Genomic DNA, 18,601 nt, shown 5'->3' with positions numbered 1-18,601 from the left:
AAGATTCTGATGCTGGGAGAGATTGGGGGCAGGAGGAGAAGGGGATGACCCAGGATGAGATGGCTGGATGGCATCACGGACTCGATGGACTTGAGTCTGAGTAAACTCCGGGAGATGGTGATGGACAGGGAGGCCTGGCATGCTGCGATTCATGGGGTTGCAAAGAGTCAGACACGACTGAGTGACTGAACTGACTGACTGACTGAATCCCTTGAATCTATTTGTCACTTTGGGATTTGATTTAGGTCATGCCTGAATGGTCTAGTGATGGTGACTGCAGCCATGAAATTAAAAGATGCTTGCTCCTTGGAAGGAAAGTTATGACCAACCTAGACAGCATATTCAAAAGCAGAGACATTACTTTGCCAACAAAGGTCCATCTAGTCAAGGCTATTGTTTTTCCAGTAGTCATGTATAGATGTGAGAGTTGGACTATAAAGAAAGCTGACTGCAGAAGAATTGATGCTTTTGAACTGTGGTGTTGGACAAGATCTTGAGAGTCCCTTGGACTGCAAGGAGATCCAACCAGTCCATCCTAAAGGAGATCAGTCTTGAATATTCATTGGAAGGACTGATGTTGAAGCTGAAACTCCAATATTTTGGCCACCTGATGCAAAGAACTGACTCATTTGAAAAGACCCTGATGCTGGGAAAGATTGAAGGCAGGAGAAGAAGTGGACGGCAGAGAATGAGATGGTTGGATGGCATCACTGACTCAGTGGACATGAGTTTGAGTGAACTCCGGGAGTTTGTGATGGACAGCGAGGCATGGTGTGCTACAGTCCAAGGGGTCACAAAGAGTCAGACATGACTGCACAACTGAACTGACTGACTGACCATTCTCTGGACTTTGTGTATATTTTCGACAGCTACTTATTAGATCTACACCAGCATACCATGATTTGACAATGGACCCTACCTGAATATCATTACAGACTTTAACAGGTATAGCTGTGAGGTGACACAATAAATCTAATTCTCTGTCAGAAAAGAGAAGAAAAAAAAAAAACAAAAACAAGTGTCAGAACAAAACAACAAAAAATAATAGAGCTAAAAGTCAGCAATGTACACATTCCAAACTAAATATCATCTGAGCTTAGAATTTTTTTTAAAAAAGGATAGATCTTCCTTTCAATTTAAAATGTGGGGCTTTTCATGAATTTTGACTTTTCTAGAGCTCAAAGGGTCTCCTGTGTTGCTTAAATACTAGTGGGGGAGAGAGAAGCATCATTCACTTAAATGTGAATGTGAATGGAGCCCCCTGTTGAAAACTACCCGAATTTCTGATTCCTGAATCCATCTCTGCCTTTCAGAAAAATTACAAGTGCTTAAGATGGTTCATAATAAGGCCCCTCTTCTTGCTTTAGCTTCTGCACTCCAGATTTTTGGCTGCCATCCTGATTTACTTAACATCAGCTCATTGCCAAGCTCCTTCTCCCCATTCTTCCTGGGGTTTGCACAAGTTGCTCCCTTTGCCAAGCAAATTTTTCCCCACTCCCATACTCCTTGATAAGTTCTTTGGTTCTTCCAAGACTCAAGGATGAGGCATCATTTCCTCTGGAAAACCTTTGCCTAATACTAAAATAAGTAAAACATACTGAGAACTTATTACAGGACATAAGAAAGAACTTAGAACTCTTTCCACATGCACTAACTTTTATAACTATCAGGAAGTGGGTAGGATTATCCTGTTTCGTAGAGGAGGAAACTGAGGCACAGAAAGAGGAAATTCTTAACAGTGTTACACAGACAGACCACGAATTCTGAAGGAAGGAACTGACTATGGAAAACTGGTAAGAACAAGGGATGTGAAGTCACAAGGAAGGGAACTGTGCTAAGAGGGGGTCTTCCAAGCGAGCTGTTAAGATTGGAGAATTGTGGTAAAGGAGACTTAATGCCTGCTTTGGCGGTTTTTGGAGATGGTGCAACCTCTTATGGTGATACCGTCCAGGGTACCAGCTGGGAAATGGGAAGCTGGAATGGAGGAACAGTGTCCTTAGAGACCAGATTTTTAAAAAGAATTCACCGTATTTCCTTAGCATTCAGCACAGTAAGTGCTAAATTCTCTTAAACTATGTGTTAAAAGTATGTGGTGAAATGCCGCCCTTTCAGGCAGGCCACAGCCGAAGTTTCTTCGACTGCTTCTTGTTTTGGCTCTCCTGTCACAACCTGAGGACTATTCTCAGCCAGGACTCCCAGGCTGCTCTCATTCCCGTAACCTCGGGTGCATCTGAAACCTAAAGTGCGTTCCCTCAGAGGTTCATCTACGTCTGGCTTGTCTGGCCCCTGAAGAGAATTCGTCTCAGAAACGGGCGGTGCGAAGGAGGAGCGTGCGGCGAGGCACACTAGTTCAAAGCCAGACGGCCGGCAATGGGAATGCGGGGGCTTGGTGACAGCGCTACATCGGTCTCTCAGGTGGTCCTCAGGCCCAGCTCCCGCGGAGCATGTCAAGGCCTGAGCAGGAGGAGTCAGCCGCTTCGCCTCAGAGAAAAGAGCGGAACCTCTCGCCGCCGGCAGCGGGAAATCTCGCCTCGCGCGGGCTCCCGCGGGCTCCCACGCGCCTTTGCGCGCCCGCGGCCCTGGCCGACTGAGGGGCGGGAAGCCTGGTCCCGCCCCCAAGCTCCGGGGAGGGGCGTGGCCGGTACAGGCCCCGCCCACGCGGCGCGCACGGCCCCACGGCAACCGGCACAACACAACAAAATGGCTGCCGCGCCGCTGGGCGCCTGAAGGGAACCACCGGCACCTCTCCGCGCGGCCTCGTCCGGCGGGCTTGCTCGGCCTCGCTCCTTCGTGGTGAGTGCCAGGCCTGGTCTAGGCCGTTCTCCGGCCTCCAGGCGGAGCGGGTGGGGACCAGCGGCGAAGGCGGGAAGGCCTGGACCCAGCGAGGGATGGGTTCGGGGCGGGGGCGTGTGCCTGGGAGTTGGGATTGGACGGGAAGGAGGGGAGGGCCCGGAACCGGCGCGGGGAGGAGGCTGCAGGGAGGTTTGGATAAGAAGAGAGGAGGGCACGGGCGGGGGCTTTGGGATGAAGGACCGGAGTGTGGGGAGGTGTGGACGCGGGGAGTGGGCGAGTGACAGGTAGGGTCCCGCTGCCGAGCGGAGGAGGGTGGAGGTGCGCCAGGCGTCTGCGGGGGATGGCTGGGAGACGGGATGGTTTGGTACCCTGACGGGCGTCCTGAAACCAAGCGGAATCCAGTACATGGAGAAAAAGGAGAGTTAGGGTATGGGGAAGAAAAGTTAAAAGAAAGGGAAGAGCAAGTACTTTGTCGTATAACGGTTAAGGGACAGGTACATTTCAAGTCAAAGCTTGGCTTCACGTCTTGATTCTGCCACCTGTGCTACTGACTGTCTGTGAGATTGGGGCTTGGTAATGTTTCCTCGTTTGTGAAAATACTCACTGATCACTTTTGAGTGTACCGTGTGTGCCAGATTCAGTTCTCCGTCCTTTAGTCCTTCCCATTAACTGATTTAGAATGTAAAATAACTTGAACGAGGTCATCATTCCCATCTTAAAAGATGAAACTGTGGGTCAGAGAGGTTAAATAATTTGCCTATGTCACACAGAAAGTGGGAAATTAACATTTGAACTCAGACTTAGTTGTAGAAACCAAGCTGTTAATTCTTAATGATACAGTGTCACTTATAAATGAGGCTAATAATGGTCATAATATACATTATCTGCAAGAATTTGTTTGGTAATGTCTTTAGAGTGGGGCACAGCCCTTCACTCATTCAACAAATATTTATTGTGCAGCAAACAGTACAGCCTCTACTGTCTTGTGGCCTAAACTCTAGAAGGAGAAACAAGCAATAATCAAGTTGTTGCACAAATAATCATTTAATTGTAATTTTAAGGTGTTGTGAAGGATGCTGTTGGGGCAGAGACCTGATCCTGTTGTGTGTTTTGAGTGTGGAAGCCCTGCCTTCCCATCCCTGTATTCTTAGAATCTAGCACAGTTCTTGGTGCCTTAAAGTTGTGGAATAAAATTGAATGACTGAAAAAAAAAAACTAATGGAAAGGTTTGGGAAGCTTCCCCCCCTCCCCATACCTGAGTAGCATGGAGAGAGATGTGAGAGGAGAGTGCGGGATGTTACTAGGATACAGAGGGACATAGGTGTCAGGGTGCTAGAAGGGAGAGGCAAGTAGATAGCCAGTTGGGTTGAGATGAAGTGGAGTGGATGGAGACTGGAGTATTTTGTTTGAAGAGGGGATAATTAGAAGCCACAATATTCGAATGAGTTAGGGGGTCAGAATATTTGCTGTGATGAGCAGTTTGGGAAATCAGGATGAGTACAGAAATGTGGAGGCAGGGCACTGGAGAGAACTGTAGCGAAATGGAGAAGACTAGTACAGTGTTAGGGAAGAGACTTTGTGGGAGAACTTGGCAATCAGAATGGGATGAAGGGTGGGAGGCAAAGGCTGATGAGCACAGGATGGGAGAATTGCTGTTGGTGAGGAATAGGAGTCAGGATATTTGAAAGGACTAGTTGGAGAATAAGAGTGTTGAAATGGGTCAGAGGGTATGGGATGAAGTCAAATTATAGGGAAAGTACTGAGATGTGCTTAAAGGGCTAAGGGGTGCCATGGAGAGGCATATGGAGGTCAAGAAATGGGGATGGATATTTGCTTACTGGAGTAGCTGGGAAGAGAGATGGAAGGTTTGTGAATTATAGAGATCTGCCTCATTTGGATGGAGAAGGCAATGGCACCCCACTCCAGTGCTCTTGCCTGGAAAATCCCATGGACGGAGGAGCCTGGTAGGCTGCAGTCCATGGGGTCATAAAGAGTCGGACATGACTGAGCGGCTTCACTTTCACTTTTCACTTTCATACATTGGAGAAGGAAATGGCAACCCACTCCAGTGTTCTTGCCTGGAGAATCCCAGGGACGGCGGAGCCTGGTGGGCTGCCATCTGTGGGGTCGCACAGAGTTGGACATGACTGAAGTGATTTAGCAGCAGCAGCATTCTCATTTGGAAAAGATCAGAGATGATGGAATCTTAGGAAAGGCTGGATAGAGGTGAAGGTGTAGACTCTACTCAGCTGTGGTGGAGGGGGTTGTTAGATCAAGGCAAGTTTCCAAATCTGAGCAGGACAGGATGCTCAATCATATGATTTTGACTATCACATCATTCCAGTGGCTTTCTTTTATTCTGCAGACTTCCTTCTGGGTTTTCAGACTATCTCCAGCTCTGGGCTTGTTTTGATTTCGGTTTATCCTGCCCCTTCACACACACTAGCCCTGCCTCTCATCCCTGTCTTCTCTTTTCTATTGCTCCGTCTTTCTGTTGTTTATGTAATTGCGGACCGCAGCCTTGGTTGAGCAACATCGCTCTCTCTCTCTCCTAAGCTCGTGCTTCAAGGTTTTACTGCTGCCCGGTGTCCTTCCTCAAGTACAGTAAATCCCATTTTACTGAGTTAGCGCTTCTGTGAGATCGTATGTCCAGGCTTTACAGGGGCTATGGCGACCCGGGGAGGAGGTCTGGGAATGCACTGTGACTTCGAAGCCATCATTTAATCTTTCAGGTTACAATTCATTAAAGGAAGGAGTTGATTTTGATTTCTGGAATCCATTCTAATATATTTATTTCACTCTATTATTGAGTAAGGCAGAGTTTTTCTAATCAAGAGACATCTCACAATATTCTAGTGAGGCCCAAAGAGTCTTGGTCATTAGGATGTTGTGAGAGGAATTCAGGATGGTTCATTATTTTTAAGAAGTTAGAGATAAGACTAATGTGCAGGGTACAAAATAATTGCATTGCATTCAAATGTAGGATGTATGTGCATTTTGAAACGAAGACACTAAAAATGTGTATAAAGCGTATCTCTGTAGCATGTCACATGCTGTCATTCTAATTGTATCATTTTCTATCATGCTGTGAGATAGAGAAAGACACACAGAAGTGGGAACTGGGCCCTGTACTGCTCCTCTCTTATTTTTTAAGTCCCTTGCCCTTATGAAAACTGTATTTAATTCAGGAATGAATAAAGTTGTGTTATTAAAGCACATGCCTCTTAGCTCTTTTCAAGCTTGAGTACATTATTACTTAGAAAGAGAGCACCAGTGCAGTCTAACACAGAATGAGGCATATTACTAAGAGACTTTTTGCCTTGGCAGAATGTTAAGATAGAAATTGTTTGCCACACTTGTGAAATTAAGTCCTAAAGCTTTGTGGTTAAGACATCAGTAGCAGTTGTGTGAATTGAAGGAAGCTTTTCTGACCTTTGTGGATGATTTGACATGAAAAAACGAAAGAGAAAGTAAAGACATAGATTTGCATTTTAAAGTGATTTAGATTGTTGGAACAAGGCAGTTGTCCTCGTTGTACTGTATACCTGTGAAACAATAATCACTTAAAAAAAATTTAGCAGGTGTTTGTTACCTTCAAACTAGTCGCCTTAAGATGCTAGATCATGAGTTCAGTGATGCTTTTGTTGTATTAAATTTTCTGTTTTTCCTTCAAAAAAATTAAAATGTTTTTAAAAGCTACCATTTATTTTTATTTCTTTTCCTTCCTTCCTGTTTTTATTATTTTTTTGCCATGCCTCACACAGCCTGTGGGACCTTAGTTCCCTGACCAGGGATCGAACCCACAGCCCCTGAATTGGAAGCATGGAAACGTACATGGACAGCTGGGACAGTCCCTGGCATTAGGATTTGAGCTATCCAAAAACTCTGGGTCGCAGGTTGCTTTTCTAAACATTAGTTTGTGTTTTGTCTTCACACTTCAGGGCTTGCCTGGTGGCTCAGTGGTAAAGAATCTGCCTGCAGTGCAGGAGACCCAGGTTCAGCCCCTGAGTCGGGAAGATCCTCCGGAAGAGGGAATGGCTACCCTCTCCAGTATTCTTGCCTGGAGAATCCCATGGACAGAGGAGTCTGGTGTGCTGCAGTCCATGGGGTTGCAAAGAGTTGGACCCAACTGGGTGACTAACACATACACATACACACACTTTACATTTTCAGTAGTGAGGGTACGGGAGATTATGGATATTGAGCAAAGTAGAATCATTGTTAATGCAGCTTGTTCAAGACCTGTACATCTTATAACATTTTTTGGTCTTAAAGTTTGGCAGATTTATAATGTTTGCAATGTATTTATAAGAGCAATTGTATACCATGAAAATCTTTTTTGCATAAACCTAACTTGTAAGTTAGGACTCTTGGTATTGAGGACTGATACTGCTTATGAAGATAGCCTTTTAGTGAAGTATTGAATAGCATTTTATTGTTTCTAGGTTCTTTATGAATAATGCATTCAATAAATAATTATCTGCCATCTTCTAGGCTTTGTTCTTGGCCTGGAATACATCAGTGAATAATGTCACTACTTTCATGGAACTTATATTCTACTAGATTAATTGTGTGATTTGACTTACAAGTTAATTTGAGAGAAGAACTGATTCTCATCATTACTCTAGCTAGCATTCTATCTGAATTTGGACTTTTACCTAATACCACTGGGTTTGGCAGTGATTTCTTGAATATGACATCAAAGGCACAGGCGGCAAAAGGAAAAATAGACCAGTTGGATTTCTTTAAAAATTTTGAACGAGTATCAAATTACAGTATCACAGGGACCTCCTTGGTGGCCCAGAGGTGAAGAATCGCCTGCCGGTGCAGGAGACACGGGTTTGATCCCTAGGCCAGGAAGATCCCACATGCCACAGAGCAGCTAAGCCCGTGTGCCACGACTACTGAGCCTGTGCTCCAGAGCAGAGGAGCCCCAGCGACTGAAGCCGGAGCACCCTAGAGCCCGTGCTACGCCTCAGGAGAAGCCGCCACAATGAGAAGCCCTCGCATGGCAACTAGAGAAAAGCCCAGGCAGCATCGGAAGACCCAGTACACTAAAAATAAATCGTTTTATTTTTTAAGACAATAGCAGTTAGTAGAAAGGAAACCACAGGGTGGGAGAAAACTTTTGCAAATTATTTATTTGACTAAAGTTAATATGCAGACTGTATAGTGAGAACTCCTGAAAAGGTTAAAAAAAAGAAAGACCAAAGGCAAGCATTTGCAACACCAGAAATTAGATATAGAGGTCTGTGTGGCTCCAGCCCACAGAGTATAGGAAGCTAGTGACAGATGTGAGGCTAGCGAGACAGGGCCATATCATGGAGGATCTCTTCGGTCAGGATAAATATTTCATTTATTACAGACCCACAGATTAACCTTTTAAATGGATCACTCTGGCCACAATGCAGTGATGGAAGAGGAAGGGAAGAGAGCTCGTAGACAGATCGGCTGAAGCTGTTACAGTAGCTCGATGAGTGTGGGGGCCAGAGTGGGCGAGGGGGGGTGGGGAGAAGGGGAGAGGGCGAGGGGGTGGGGAGAAGGGGAGAGGGCGAGGGGGTGGGGAGAAGAGCTGATTCGAGAGACACTCGGGAAGTAGAATTGACAGAACCTGGTGACTGGTTACGGGAAGAAGGAAGTGACTCCCAGTTTCTGGCTTATTCCCAAGAGCATTGTCCACTAGTAAGGGAACGCTGGGGGAGGAACAGGATGGGAAGTGAACGAGGGCGGAATGAGGGAAATGATAAGCTCAGTCTGGACATGTTGATTCAGGATGCCAAGGAGATGTCAGGTAGACAGTTGAGAATAGGTGTCTGGACTCAGAGAAGAGTTGGATTGGAAATGTAAAGATCAGTAAAAAGGTGGCATTGGGAACCATGGGTGTACATTAGATTGTGTCAGTTGAGTTTAGAGAGAGATCAGAGGAGACCTGAGGAGCTCTGACATGTAAAGAGTGACTAGACGAGCCTTGGCCAGGAAGGCGGGAGGAGAGTGTGGTGTCCCAGAAGCCAGAGGAAGAAACTGTGGCAGGAAGGAGAGAGCACTGATCAGCATGAAATGCTACTGGTTGTCAAGTATTTCCAGCTTTATGCACTCCAGAACTCTTTGTAACTAGAAGAGGCACTGTGACTAGTTTGGTCCAATAAACTGAGAACCAAAGTGACAGATGAGGCTTCTGGCTGGAGTATATGTCAGTACAAGACCCGCTGGAGGTCTCTCTTCCCTCTGGTAAGGTAATCAGCAATGCCTGAAATGGTGTCTGCTTCCATCTGCTTGGAGTAGTGTGGGTTCTAGCATCTATAACTTCTGAATTTAAAACTTTGTAGTCTTGAAAGTTCTGGAAATAGACTAATAGTTTTGATAGCTCTAAAAATTAACCTTGTTAAATATACTGGAAACTCTTACAGGTTTTGATGGATACCTGGCTTTATTCTTGCAATGAAGAAAGGTCCTCAGCAAAAAATTTCCAAAACAAAGATGCCACCATCATCTCACTCTCCTAGTCCATCATCTCTTACGTCCAATATGAGATCTAGGTCACTTTCACCTTTAAACGGATCTGAGACTCTGCCTTTTCATTCTGGAAGACAGTGGTATGAGCAAGTCGAGATTATAGGTGAAAACACTATGCTTTTGGACTGCCACGACCAGAAAGGTAATGCTTTTGAATCTGCACATTTCACCAAATACTCTTCTAAGTACAGATGGAAAATATTGAACTTACATTTTTGATCCAAATATAACGTGTATCCATCCTACTAGTAACTTGACCCATTGTTTTTGACAGAAATTGTCTAAGGACAGTGGAGGATGGAGGCTTCTGGTTGAGGGTGAAGATGTCTGAAAGGGTTAGGAGAAGGGTTTCCAGAAAGAGGAAGCTTTATTTCCTGTGGTAGGAGAGGGCTTTAAAGTTCATATGCCAGTTTACCATCATCCTTGGTTGAGGGGAAGGCATATCTGGTCACTTAGTACTTTAATTCCGTATAAACATGTTGTCCACCGCTGGGCTGTTCCAGTCTGCTTATAGGCAAGCTGCCAATCTGTGAATGGACTGATTCTCAGATCAGGGACATACATATGAATGTTCACCAAGGTTTTTTTGTTTTTCTTAAAAGCATTCCATCAGTCTAGGAATCTGTTTTCAAAAATGGGTTCTTTTTTTAAGAAATTTACTTACTGTGATTAAATACAAAGAAAACTTTTTTGTGATTTCTTTCCTATGTCATGAAATCATGGTCATCAAATTCTATTGATGAATACTGCTGCTGCTGCTAAGTCACTTCAGTCGTCTCTGACTCTGTGCGACCCCATAGACGGCAGCCCACCAGGCTCCCCCATCCCTGGGATTCTCCAGGCAAGAACACTGGAGTGGGTTGCCATTTCCTTCTCCAATGCATGAAAGTGAAAATTGAAAGTGAAGCCACTCAGTCGTGTCCGACTCTTCACGACCCCGTGGACTGTAGCCCACGAGGCTCCCCCGTCCCTGGGATTCTCCAGGCAAGAACACTGGAGTGGGTTGCCATTTCCTTCGCCAATGCATGAAAGTGAAAATTGAAAGTGAAGCCACTCAGTCGTGTCCAACTCTTCACGACCCCGTGGACTGTAGCCCACGAGGCTCCCCCGTCCCTGGGATTCTCCAGGCAAGAACACTGGAGTGGGTTGCCATTTCCTGCTCTGATGAACACCGGTCAGTGTTTATTCATAAATATCATCAGCATTGAGTTTGGACTGTACCCTTGCTACCCACTGGCACATTGTTATTTCTAATTTGATTAACACTTTAGAATATTTTCTTCTCTAGATTGGGCCAAATTTTTAAAATTATTTTCTTTTGAACCAAAATAAATGTAATATATACTTATTATAAGTAATCATGGGGAAACGTTGGCCTACAGCCTGGATCTGGGCTCCGAAATCACTGGAGATGGTGATTGCAGCCATGAAATTAAAAGACGCTTCTTCCTTGGAAGGAAAGTTATGACCAACCTAGACAGCATATTAAAAAGCAGAGACATCACTTTGTCAACAAAGTCCATCCAGTCAAGGCTATGGTTTTTCCAGTGGTCATGTATGAATGTGAGAGTTGGACTATAAAGAAAGCTGAGCACCAAAGAATTAATGCTTTTGAACTGTGGTGTTGCAGAAGACTCTTGAGAGTCCCTTGGACTGCAAGGAGATCCAACCAGTCCATCCTAAAGGAGATCAGTCCTGGGTGTTCATTGAAAGGACTGATGTTGAAGCTGAAACTCCAATACTTTGGTCACCTGATGTGACAAGCTGACTCATTTGAAAAGACTCTGATGCTGGAAAAGATTGAGGGCAGGAGGAGAAGGGGACGACAGAAGATGAGATAGTTGGATGGCATCACCGACTCAATGGACATGGGTTTGGGTGGACTCCGGAAGTTGCTGATGAAAGGGGAGGCCTGGCGTGCTGCGGTTCATGGGGTCGAAAAGAGTCGGACACGACTGAGCGACTGAACTGAACTGAACTGGATCTGAACCCAGGATTAATTGTCTTCGATTCATAAAGAACCAAGAGACAGTTTTCTTTTTATGGATGCTTTTGTAGAATTTAACTTGGCTTTTTCAAAGTGTTTTTTTAAACTGGAGTTTAGTTGATTGGCAGTGTTGTGTTAGTTTCACACGTGCAGCAAAGTGAACCCGCCATTCGCACGCACGTGCACACTCTCTCTCAGGTTCCTTTCCGTGGACGCCGTTACAGACTATTGAGTAGAAGTTCCCTGTGCTGTGCTAACATGGCTTTAATAAGCTTGGATTGTAATATCCAGGAAGGTCTTTAGACAGGGTATTCTATCCATTAAGTTAGTACTTTATAAAATATGTTGTGATCCCTTACCATGAGTTTCCTACCATAACAAAAAATAGGAAAAGGACATTTTTAAGAATTCCATTATTTTTTTACTTGATTAGATTTGTTTAAAACAAAAAACTAAATAATCCAATATATTTTTTTAAAAACTAGCATTAAAATTCTGCTAAAAACCTCAGTGCTGCCCATACTTAAAAGTATGTTTTAGATTCATCTGCCTAGGTTCAAGTCCTAGATCTGCACATTTTTGGCTGTAAGAGCTTGAATAAATTGTTTTTCTAATTTTTTTTTATAAAGGAGAATAGTAATTTCTATCCCAAAGGTTTGTTGTACAAATTGCATTTTTTAATGTAAAGCGTTTAATACAAAGCTTGCACACAGTTAATATTTATGAAGCATAACTGATTGTCATCATTGTGAAATGCTACATGAAGTAAAATATTACTTAAACATTCCAATTAGAGCTAGCTAGCTGTTTTTACAATTGCATGGTTTAAATTTTTGTTGTTGTATAACATCAATACAGTTGGTTTCTCAAAGTGTTCCTGTCTTCCTCTTCTGATAATGATCTGTTTGTGTAACTTCAGAAGCTGATTCACAAGCCGGAGTTCGGTATATTACAGAAGCCCTTGTTAAAAAACTTACTAAACAGGAAAATTTGGCCTTGGTAAAATCTCTGAACCTTTCACTTTCCAAAGATGGTGGCAAGAAATTTAAGGTAGGTTACCAACATTTCTGAATACAGACATTGATTTTAATTTTTGCACTTTAAAATGAAAAAAATATAAATATGGGATTTACACTGTTTCACCCTAATGTCGCTGGATTTGTTGCAGATCTTTTAGTGTTTCTAGTGAAAGTTCTCCCTCAGAAGTGTGAAGTGCGACATCTTTAAATTCATAACCTCCTGTTATTCTACATGTCATTGATTCTTTCTAGAAAGGGTCAGCAAACTACAGTCTAAATGCCAGATTAGGCCTACTGCTTGTTTTTGTTAATAAAGCTTTATTGGAGCACAGCTACACTCATTTATTTCCATATTGCCTGTGGCTGTTTTTGTGTTACAATATCAGAAGTAAGTGATTGTCAAAGAAACTATATATGCCTCACAAAGCCAAAAAATAGTTACTACCTGGCCTTTTGCAGAAAAAGATTACTGATCTTTGCTCTAGACTGTTTGCTACTTTATTCTATTCATAAACTCTACACCATGAATACATTGGAATTTAATTTTTATTTTTTTAAATAAAAATAATTTTGTTTATTTTTTATTTTATTATTTTTGTTTATTATTATTTTTATTATTTACAACTTAATATTTTTGGTTGGAAAAAATATAAACTTAGATGCCTCCTACTCCAGTCACAAAAATTAATTCCAGGACATTGACAATCTTAATGAAAACAAAACAAAAATCAACCAACAAAAGTGCTATGAAAGTATTAGGAAAGAATATAGTTTTAAATCTTAGAATTGGGAAGGCCCTTCTAATTGAACACCAACCCTAATACCACAAAGAAAAATATTGACAGATTTAGCTTACATAAAGATTAAAAAGTGGTGTTTAACGAATTATTATGTTTTAAAAAGTTAAAGAAAAACAACAGGCTGGTGGGTAGTGTTTCTAGCATGTGTAACAGTATCTGCATGATATAAAGAGCAGCTGTGATTCAATAGAAAGAGACAACCAAACGGTAAATGTGCAGAGGATAAGTCTGTTCACAAGAGTGTTATAAATGGCTGTTAACATGAAAATATATTCAGTTCCATTAATGTCAAAGAGATGAGAACTAGAACAATGGTTTGATGCCATTTTCCATCTTGTATGTCTAATGGACAAGAATTAAAAACATTGTTTCAGCATTCAGAAAGATGTGAGAAATGGATCTTCTCGTTTGGTCTTAGTGGATGTATAGATGGGTACAGCATTTTAGGAAAACAGTTTGATAGTATTTATCAAAATTTCAAATGTACTTATTTGATCCAGCAATTAAGTTTGTACTTACTGAGTTTATACTCACCAACATAGTAGTTCTACTCCTTGATGTCTATTAATATTTACACATGTATCCAGAAGTATCTGAAGAGTAATGTTTATTAGGCATTATTTAAAATAGAAAAATTGGAAATAACCAATTGTCTGTCAGTGGGGAATTGCTTAAAAATTATGGTGCAGTAGACCATGGAGTGGGCTTCCCTGGTGGCTTGGTGGTGAGGAAGCCACCTGCAGTGCAGGAGCTGCAGGAGACACAGGTTAATCCCTGGGCAGAAAGATCCCCCGGAGCAGGGCATGGCAGCCCACTCCAGTACTCTTGCCTGGAGGATCCCATGGACAGAGGAGCCTGGTGGGCCACAGTCCATAGGGTCACAAAGAGTTGGACACAACTGAAGTGACTTAGCATGCACGCACGCCATGAAATACTATCAAGTGTCTTGAAAAACAAGAACAGAAGCAAAAACTCCCAGAACTCTATGTATCAATGTGGGAAAATGGTCTAGTATGTTTAATGGAAAAAACAAATTCTAAAATATTTTTAGTAAGGTCTCAGAATACTGTTTTAATGAATAGAAAGGTCTGGGTGTATATACACTGGTCTGTCAACAAGGGTTACCTTTGAGCAGTGAGATTTTTTGGTGGGAAAACTGAGCTGAAGACCTGATGAAGAGAGCTTTTTAGGTTTTGTTTGAAATTTGTATTAGAGTATATTTATATCTTATGTAATTAAACAGGAAAAAAGGAGACATCCTGGAGTTTAAAGATTGTAAAAATGAAATATCAAGTTAGTAAGTCCTTACAGTGTGGTTTCTATATATGCCAGGTATTACATTAGGCTGTAGGAATAAATATAGTAGTGAATAAGCTTAGTTTCTGATTTGGGGAACTTAGAACTGAGTGTGAAGACTGAGTGTGAAGAATGCCTAGAATTAAGAGGAGAAATATTGAGGGGGAATCAAAGGAAGTGAGTGGGTCTGGGAGAGACAGACCCAGTGAAAAAGTCTGAAGGGGCTGTTGGCATAGAAGATCCAAGAGTGTGGTGAATGGAGACCAGTGGAGGAGGGACTTCAGGAGGAGGAGACACGCTGTAAAATGTCAGAGCATCAGCCGACCGTGTGGAGACTGGGAAGAAGCTGTTTGATTTGGGTGTAAGAGGCCCTCTCCGTTCTGGAAGCCCACCAGCTTCATTCTTTCAGGGTCAGTGCTGCTTGCTTTTTTCTGCCTGGTATTCTCTGTCTGCAGATGGTCACACAGCTAGCTTACTATTAGCGTCTCGCCTCAGTGCGCCTCCTCTCTGTGAGGTCTGCTCTTACCGCCAGCTGCAGGTAGCTGCCTCCTCCGTCACTCCCTCTCATTCTGCCCCGAGACAGAGACTGATGTGGCGCCCACTGCGCGCCAGGCACCAGTACCGAGTGGTGAACACAGCGACAGAACCTGCCCCCATGGCGCTTCTATTCTGCCACATCAGGTTATCTCCTTGCTAGTATACTTCGGTGCCTGGAAGCTTTGTTCTCTCTATTTGTTTATTGGCTTTCCCTGTAAATGAAATCAAGAGCCTTGTGTTCCTTATCCATCACTGTCTTTTCCATATTTGCAGTACCCAGAACAGCTCCTGGCACATAATCCTTGTTTGATTAGTATTTGTTGGAATGGGCGAATGAATGGCTATCTTGCAGAGAGCTCTTTGAATACATAGTAGGGATGGAAGACGTGTTGCCTTACCAATAGACTAATACTGAATGGGAGGCCGCAGAGTGAACAGAGGTACACAGGTTTTATGAGAACATTTACGCTTACTCCTTGGAAGGAAAGTTATGACCAACCTAGACAGCATATTGAAAAGCAGAGACATTACTTTGCCAACAAAGGTCCGTCTAGTCAAGGCTATGGTTTTTCCAGTAGTCATGTATGGATGTGAGAGTTGGACTGTGAAGAAAGCTGAGCGCCGAAGAATTGATACTTTTGAACTGTGCTGTTGGAGAAGACCTTGGACTGCAAGGAGATCCAACCAGTCCATTCTAGAGGAGATCAGCCCTGAATATTCATTGGAAGGACTGATGCTGAAGCTGAAACTCCAGTACTTTGGCCACCTGATGCGAAGAACCGATTCATTTGAAAAGACCCTGATTCTGGGAAAGATTGAAGGCAGGAGGAGAAGGGGACAACAGAGGATGAGATGGTTGGATGGCATCACCCACTTGATAGACATGAGTTTGAGCAAGCTCCGGGAGTTGGTGATGGACAGGGAGGCCTGGCGTGCTGCAGTCCATGGGGTTGTGAACAGTTGGACACAACTGAGCAACTGAACTGAACTGAGCATGTTGAGTGTAGATTCCAGTGACAGGGAAATTGTCTGGTGCACTGGTATGTTTCCATTGCCTGGTGCCACATCTGGGATGTAGCAAATGTGTAGTGAATATCTGTTGAATCATGACTGTTTCTATTTTTTGGCCATACCACACGTGGCATGTGGGATCTTAGTTCCCCAACCAGGGATCAAACCCATGCCCCTTGCATTGGCAGCTCGGAGTCCTAACCACTGGACCATCAGGGAAGTTCCGAATAGTGACTTTTTCTAAACTTGAGGGGAAGAACCAGGAGAGAGAAAGGCTGAGGATCCAAGAACAAAGGGAGAGGAGACGGGAGACATTGTGCCAGAGCATGAGCGCCTCAGCTGGGCCTTGAAGGAAGGAAGGGAGAGGCAGAGGCAGAGGGAAGTGGAGGAGGCGGGAAGGACTGGTGGAGAAGCCTCTCGCGGAATAGGCTTCAGTTTCTCAGTATGTAGGAAGTGTCATCTCCTGCAGGGCAAGAAAAGTTTGGCAGCTTGAGGAGAGTGGCCCCTCCTGACCAGAGAGAGCTGCACCAGGGTTCTGTGCAGGGGAGCAGGAACGGGGAGCAGGAGCGGCTTGGTCTCTGGTGACTGATCAGCACAGCCCCTGATGCATGTGCTCATATGTCGAGCTTATGTCGAGGAGTCTGTTGTTTAAAGCATTTATTCATTTGTTTCCAATTAGTATATTGAAAATTTGGAAAAATGTACTAAGCTTGAAATACTGAATCTCAGCCATAATCTAATCGGGAAGATTGAGAAGGTGGACAAGCTGTTGAAGTTGCGTGAGCTCAACCTATCATACAACAAAATCTGGTGAGTAAATACTTCCTTGGGTGGCACTGCAGGGTCGTCATCTTTGTTAATGAGGTAGACTCACACTGCCTGTGTTACTGAAAGAATCCTTTGAAAGAGCACACTCTTTGGTTATTCACTTGTAGTCTAGCCCTTCACATAGGATAATTGTCATATTTTGGCATTTCTAAAGAACAGAATAATACCTAGCATTACCAAAGAAGGAGATACACTTTTTGATTACCAAATTGTATCTTAGTTCCATTTTGACAGGACGTTTTCCCAGCTGCAGTCTGTGATGAACTGCCTTATTCATTAAGGAAGTTGGCATGAAGCAGAATGTTTTAACCCTGTCGTTTTGATCCTAAAGATATTTCGACCTGTTTTGAGCCTATGTATTTTATCCTGATGTTCTTTGCTCATTTCTGTAATAAATATGCCCTCAGTCTTGTTTCTACTTCATTATATATATTACTTATTCTGAGAAATAAACATAATAAAACTGACAGAGGCTAAAAATACACATAGAAAACGTGCTTTAGGCGAAACGATACAGTTATCAAGTGCTGAGAGTCTTTGCGTCTGTGTATTTTCCCTCCACGTAAGACTTGGTGTATAGAATGTCCAAAGAACAAAACAACCGTAGCAGAAGCTCTAATATGGAAAAAATGAAATGGGAAAATATGATTAATGAATTAAATCCTTAATGTAAAGTTTGTATAAAAAAAATTGATCCTGATGAAAATACTTTCAACAGAATAAAACTGTAAGTACGTTTGCCCAGTATAGAGAATTGACAAAGGAATTAAATTGAAATCAACTCAGGGAAATATTTCATCAATGAAAATTCACCAATGCAGGCGATAAATGTTTTATTAAATATTGATTAAAACATCTTTTTTCATAAATACAGTGTCATTCTGGGGCTCCACCTGCTCAAAATGGCAGCGTGTCTCATAGCTGGCATGGCTAATCTTTTGGTAGTGACTTACGGTAGTAGTCGAGGGCCTCTTCTCATGCGGGGCTAGAAGCCTGGAGAAGGCTGCATAGCACCGTGTGTGCTGTGGAACTTTGCAGCTCCCCCCTTGCTGCCCCACTGGTAGTCTTCACAGTGCTTAGTGAGATTCTCCCAGGCAGCCTCCTCTTTTCTGTGTTGTGGGATCCTAAAGGCTGATAGTAAGAGAGTTGGGACACCTGGACACGGACAGTAATGGAGAGTTTACTGGAGCTGTTCTGGTAAGTTTGTTTTTAGCCACTATTTTTAAATTCTCATTTGTAACTTATAGCTGTGAAAAGCAACTCCACGTAAAACCATGCCTGTTAATTTTTAAAATACAGTGAAGGGACACTATCATTGTGCTTAATAAGTTTGATTTTACCCTTTGGTTTCTAGCAAAATTGAAGGCATAGAAAATATGCACAGTCTACAGAAGCTGAACCTTGCAGGGAATGAAATTGAGCATATTCCAGTGTGGCTAGGGAAGAAGCTAAAGTGTTTGCGCATCCTCAACCTGAAAGCCAACAAGATATCATCGGTAAGTTATTCAAAGTAGCAAAAGTACTTAAATTTTTTGGACTTGTTGAGGTAAAAAGATTAAAATCTAAGTATTGTTTTTTTTATGGGACTTCTTTTGATGTCCTTGACCAAGCATCAGATTCAGACAGAGCTGAGTGTTCTCTGTGGTAGTTGAATAGACACAGACGTGGGTTTGCGTGACCACATAGTGATGAGAGCTGGCGTCACGGCATTTTCCCATCTTTCGTTTCATCTGAGCCTCTGAGTTCTCTCCTTATGGAGACAGTGCAGGGGTTATTTTTATAATTCTGTGAATTAGGTGCCATTTTATTATTCCCAT

At 43.0% G+C, this 18,601-nt stretch overlaps 1 protein-coding gene across 7 annotated transcripts in view; it reads left to right on the top strand.

Moving 5' to 3' along the window:
* Nucleotides 1–2,112: 2,112 nt before the first annotated feature.
* The window catches only part of CNTRL (centriolin), a 90,600-nt gene continuing 74,111 nt past the window's right edge, over nt 2,113–18,601 (top strand). For 4 of the 7 annotated variants that reach the window (XM_069575228.1, XM_069575225.1, XM_069575227.1 and 1 more), the window contains exons 1-5: nt 2,113–2,793; nt 9,201–9,448; nt 12,213–12,343; nt 16,636–16,766; nt 18,139–18,280. In XM_069575228.1, coding sequence (XP_069431329.1) covers nt 9,232–9,448; nt 12,213–12,343; nt 16,636–16,766; nt 18,139–18,280 — 621 coding nt within the window. In that variant the 5' untranslated portion in view covers nt 2,113–2,793; nt 9,201–9,231. Of the gene's footprint in view, nt 2,794–3,015; nt 3,078–6,734; nt 10,481–12,212; nt 12,344–16,635; nt 16,767–18,138; nt 18,281–18,601 lie in introns of those variants that run through there. The other 3 variants (XM_069575231.1, XM_069575229.1, XM_069575226.1) reach the window with 3 other exon arrangements.

The sequence above is a fragment of the Ovis canadensis genome, chromosome 2 (genome assembly GCF_042477335.2).
Source record: "Ovis canadensis isolate MfBH-ARS-UI-01 breed Bighorn chromosome 2, ARS-UI_OviCan_v2, whole genome shotgun sequence".
Classification (NCBI taxonomy): domain Eukaryota; kingdom Metazoa; phylum Chordata; class Mammalia; order Artiodactyla; family Bovidae; genus Ovis; species Ovis canadensis.
This window is presented reverse-complemented; position numbering and strand designations above follow the sequence as displayed.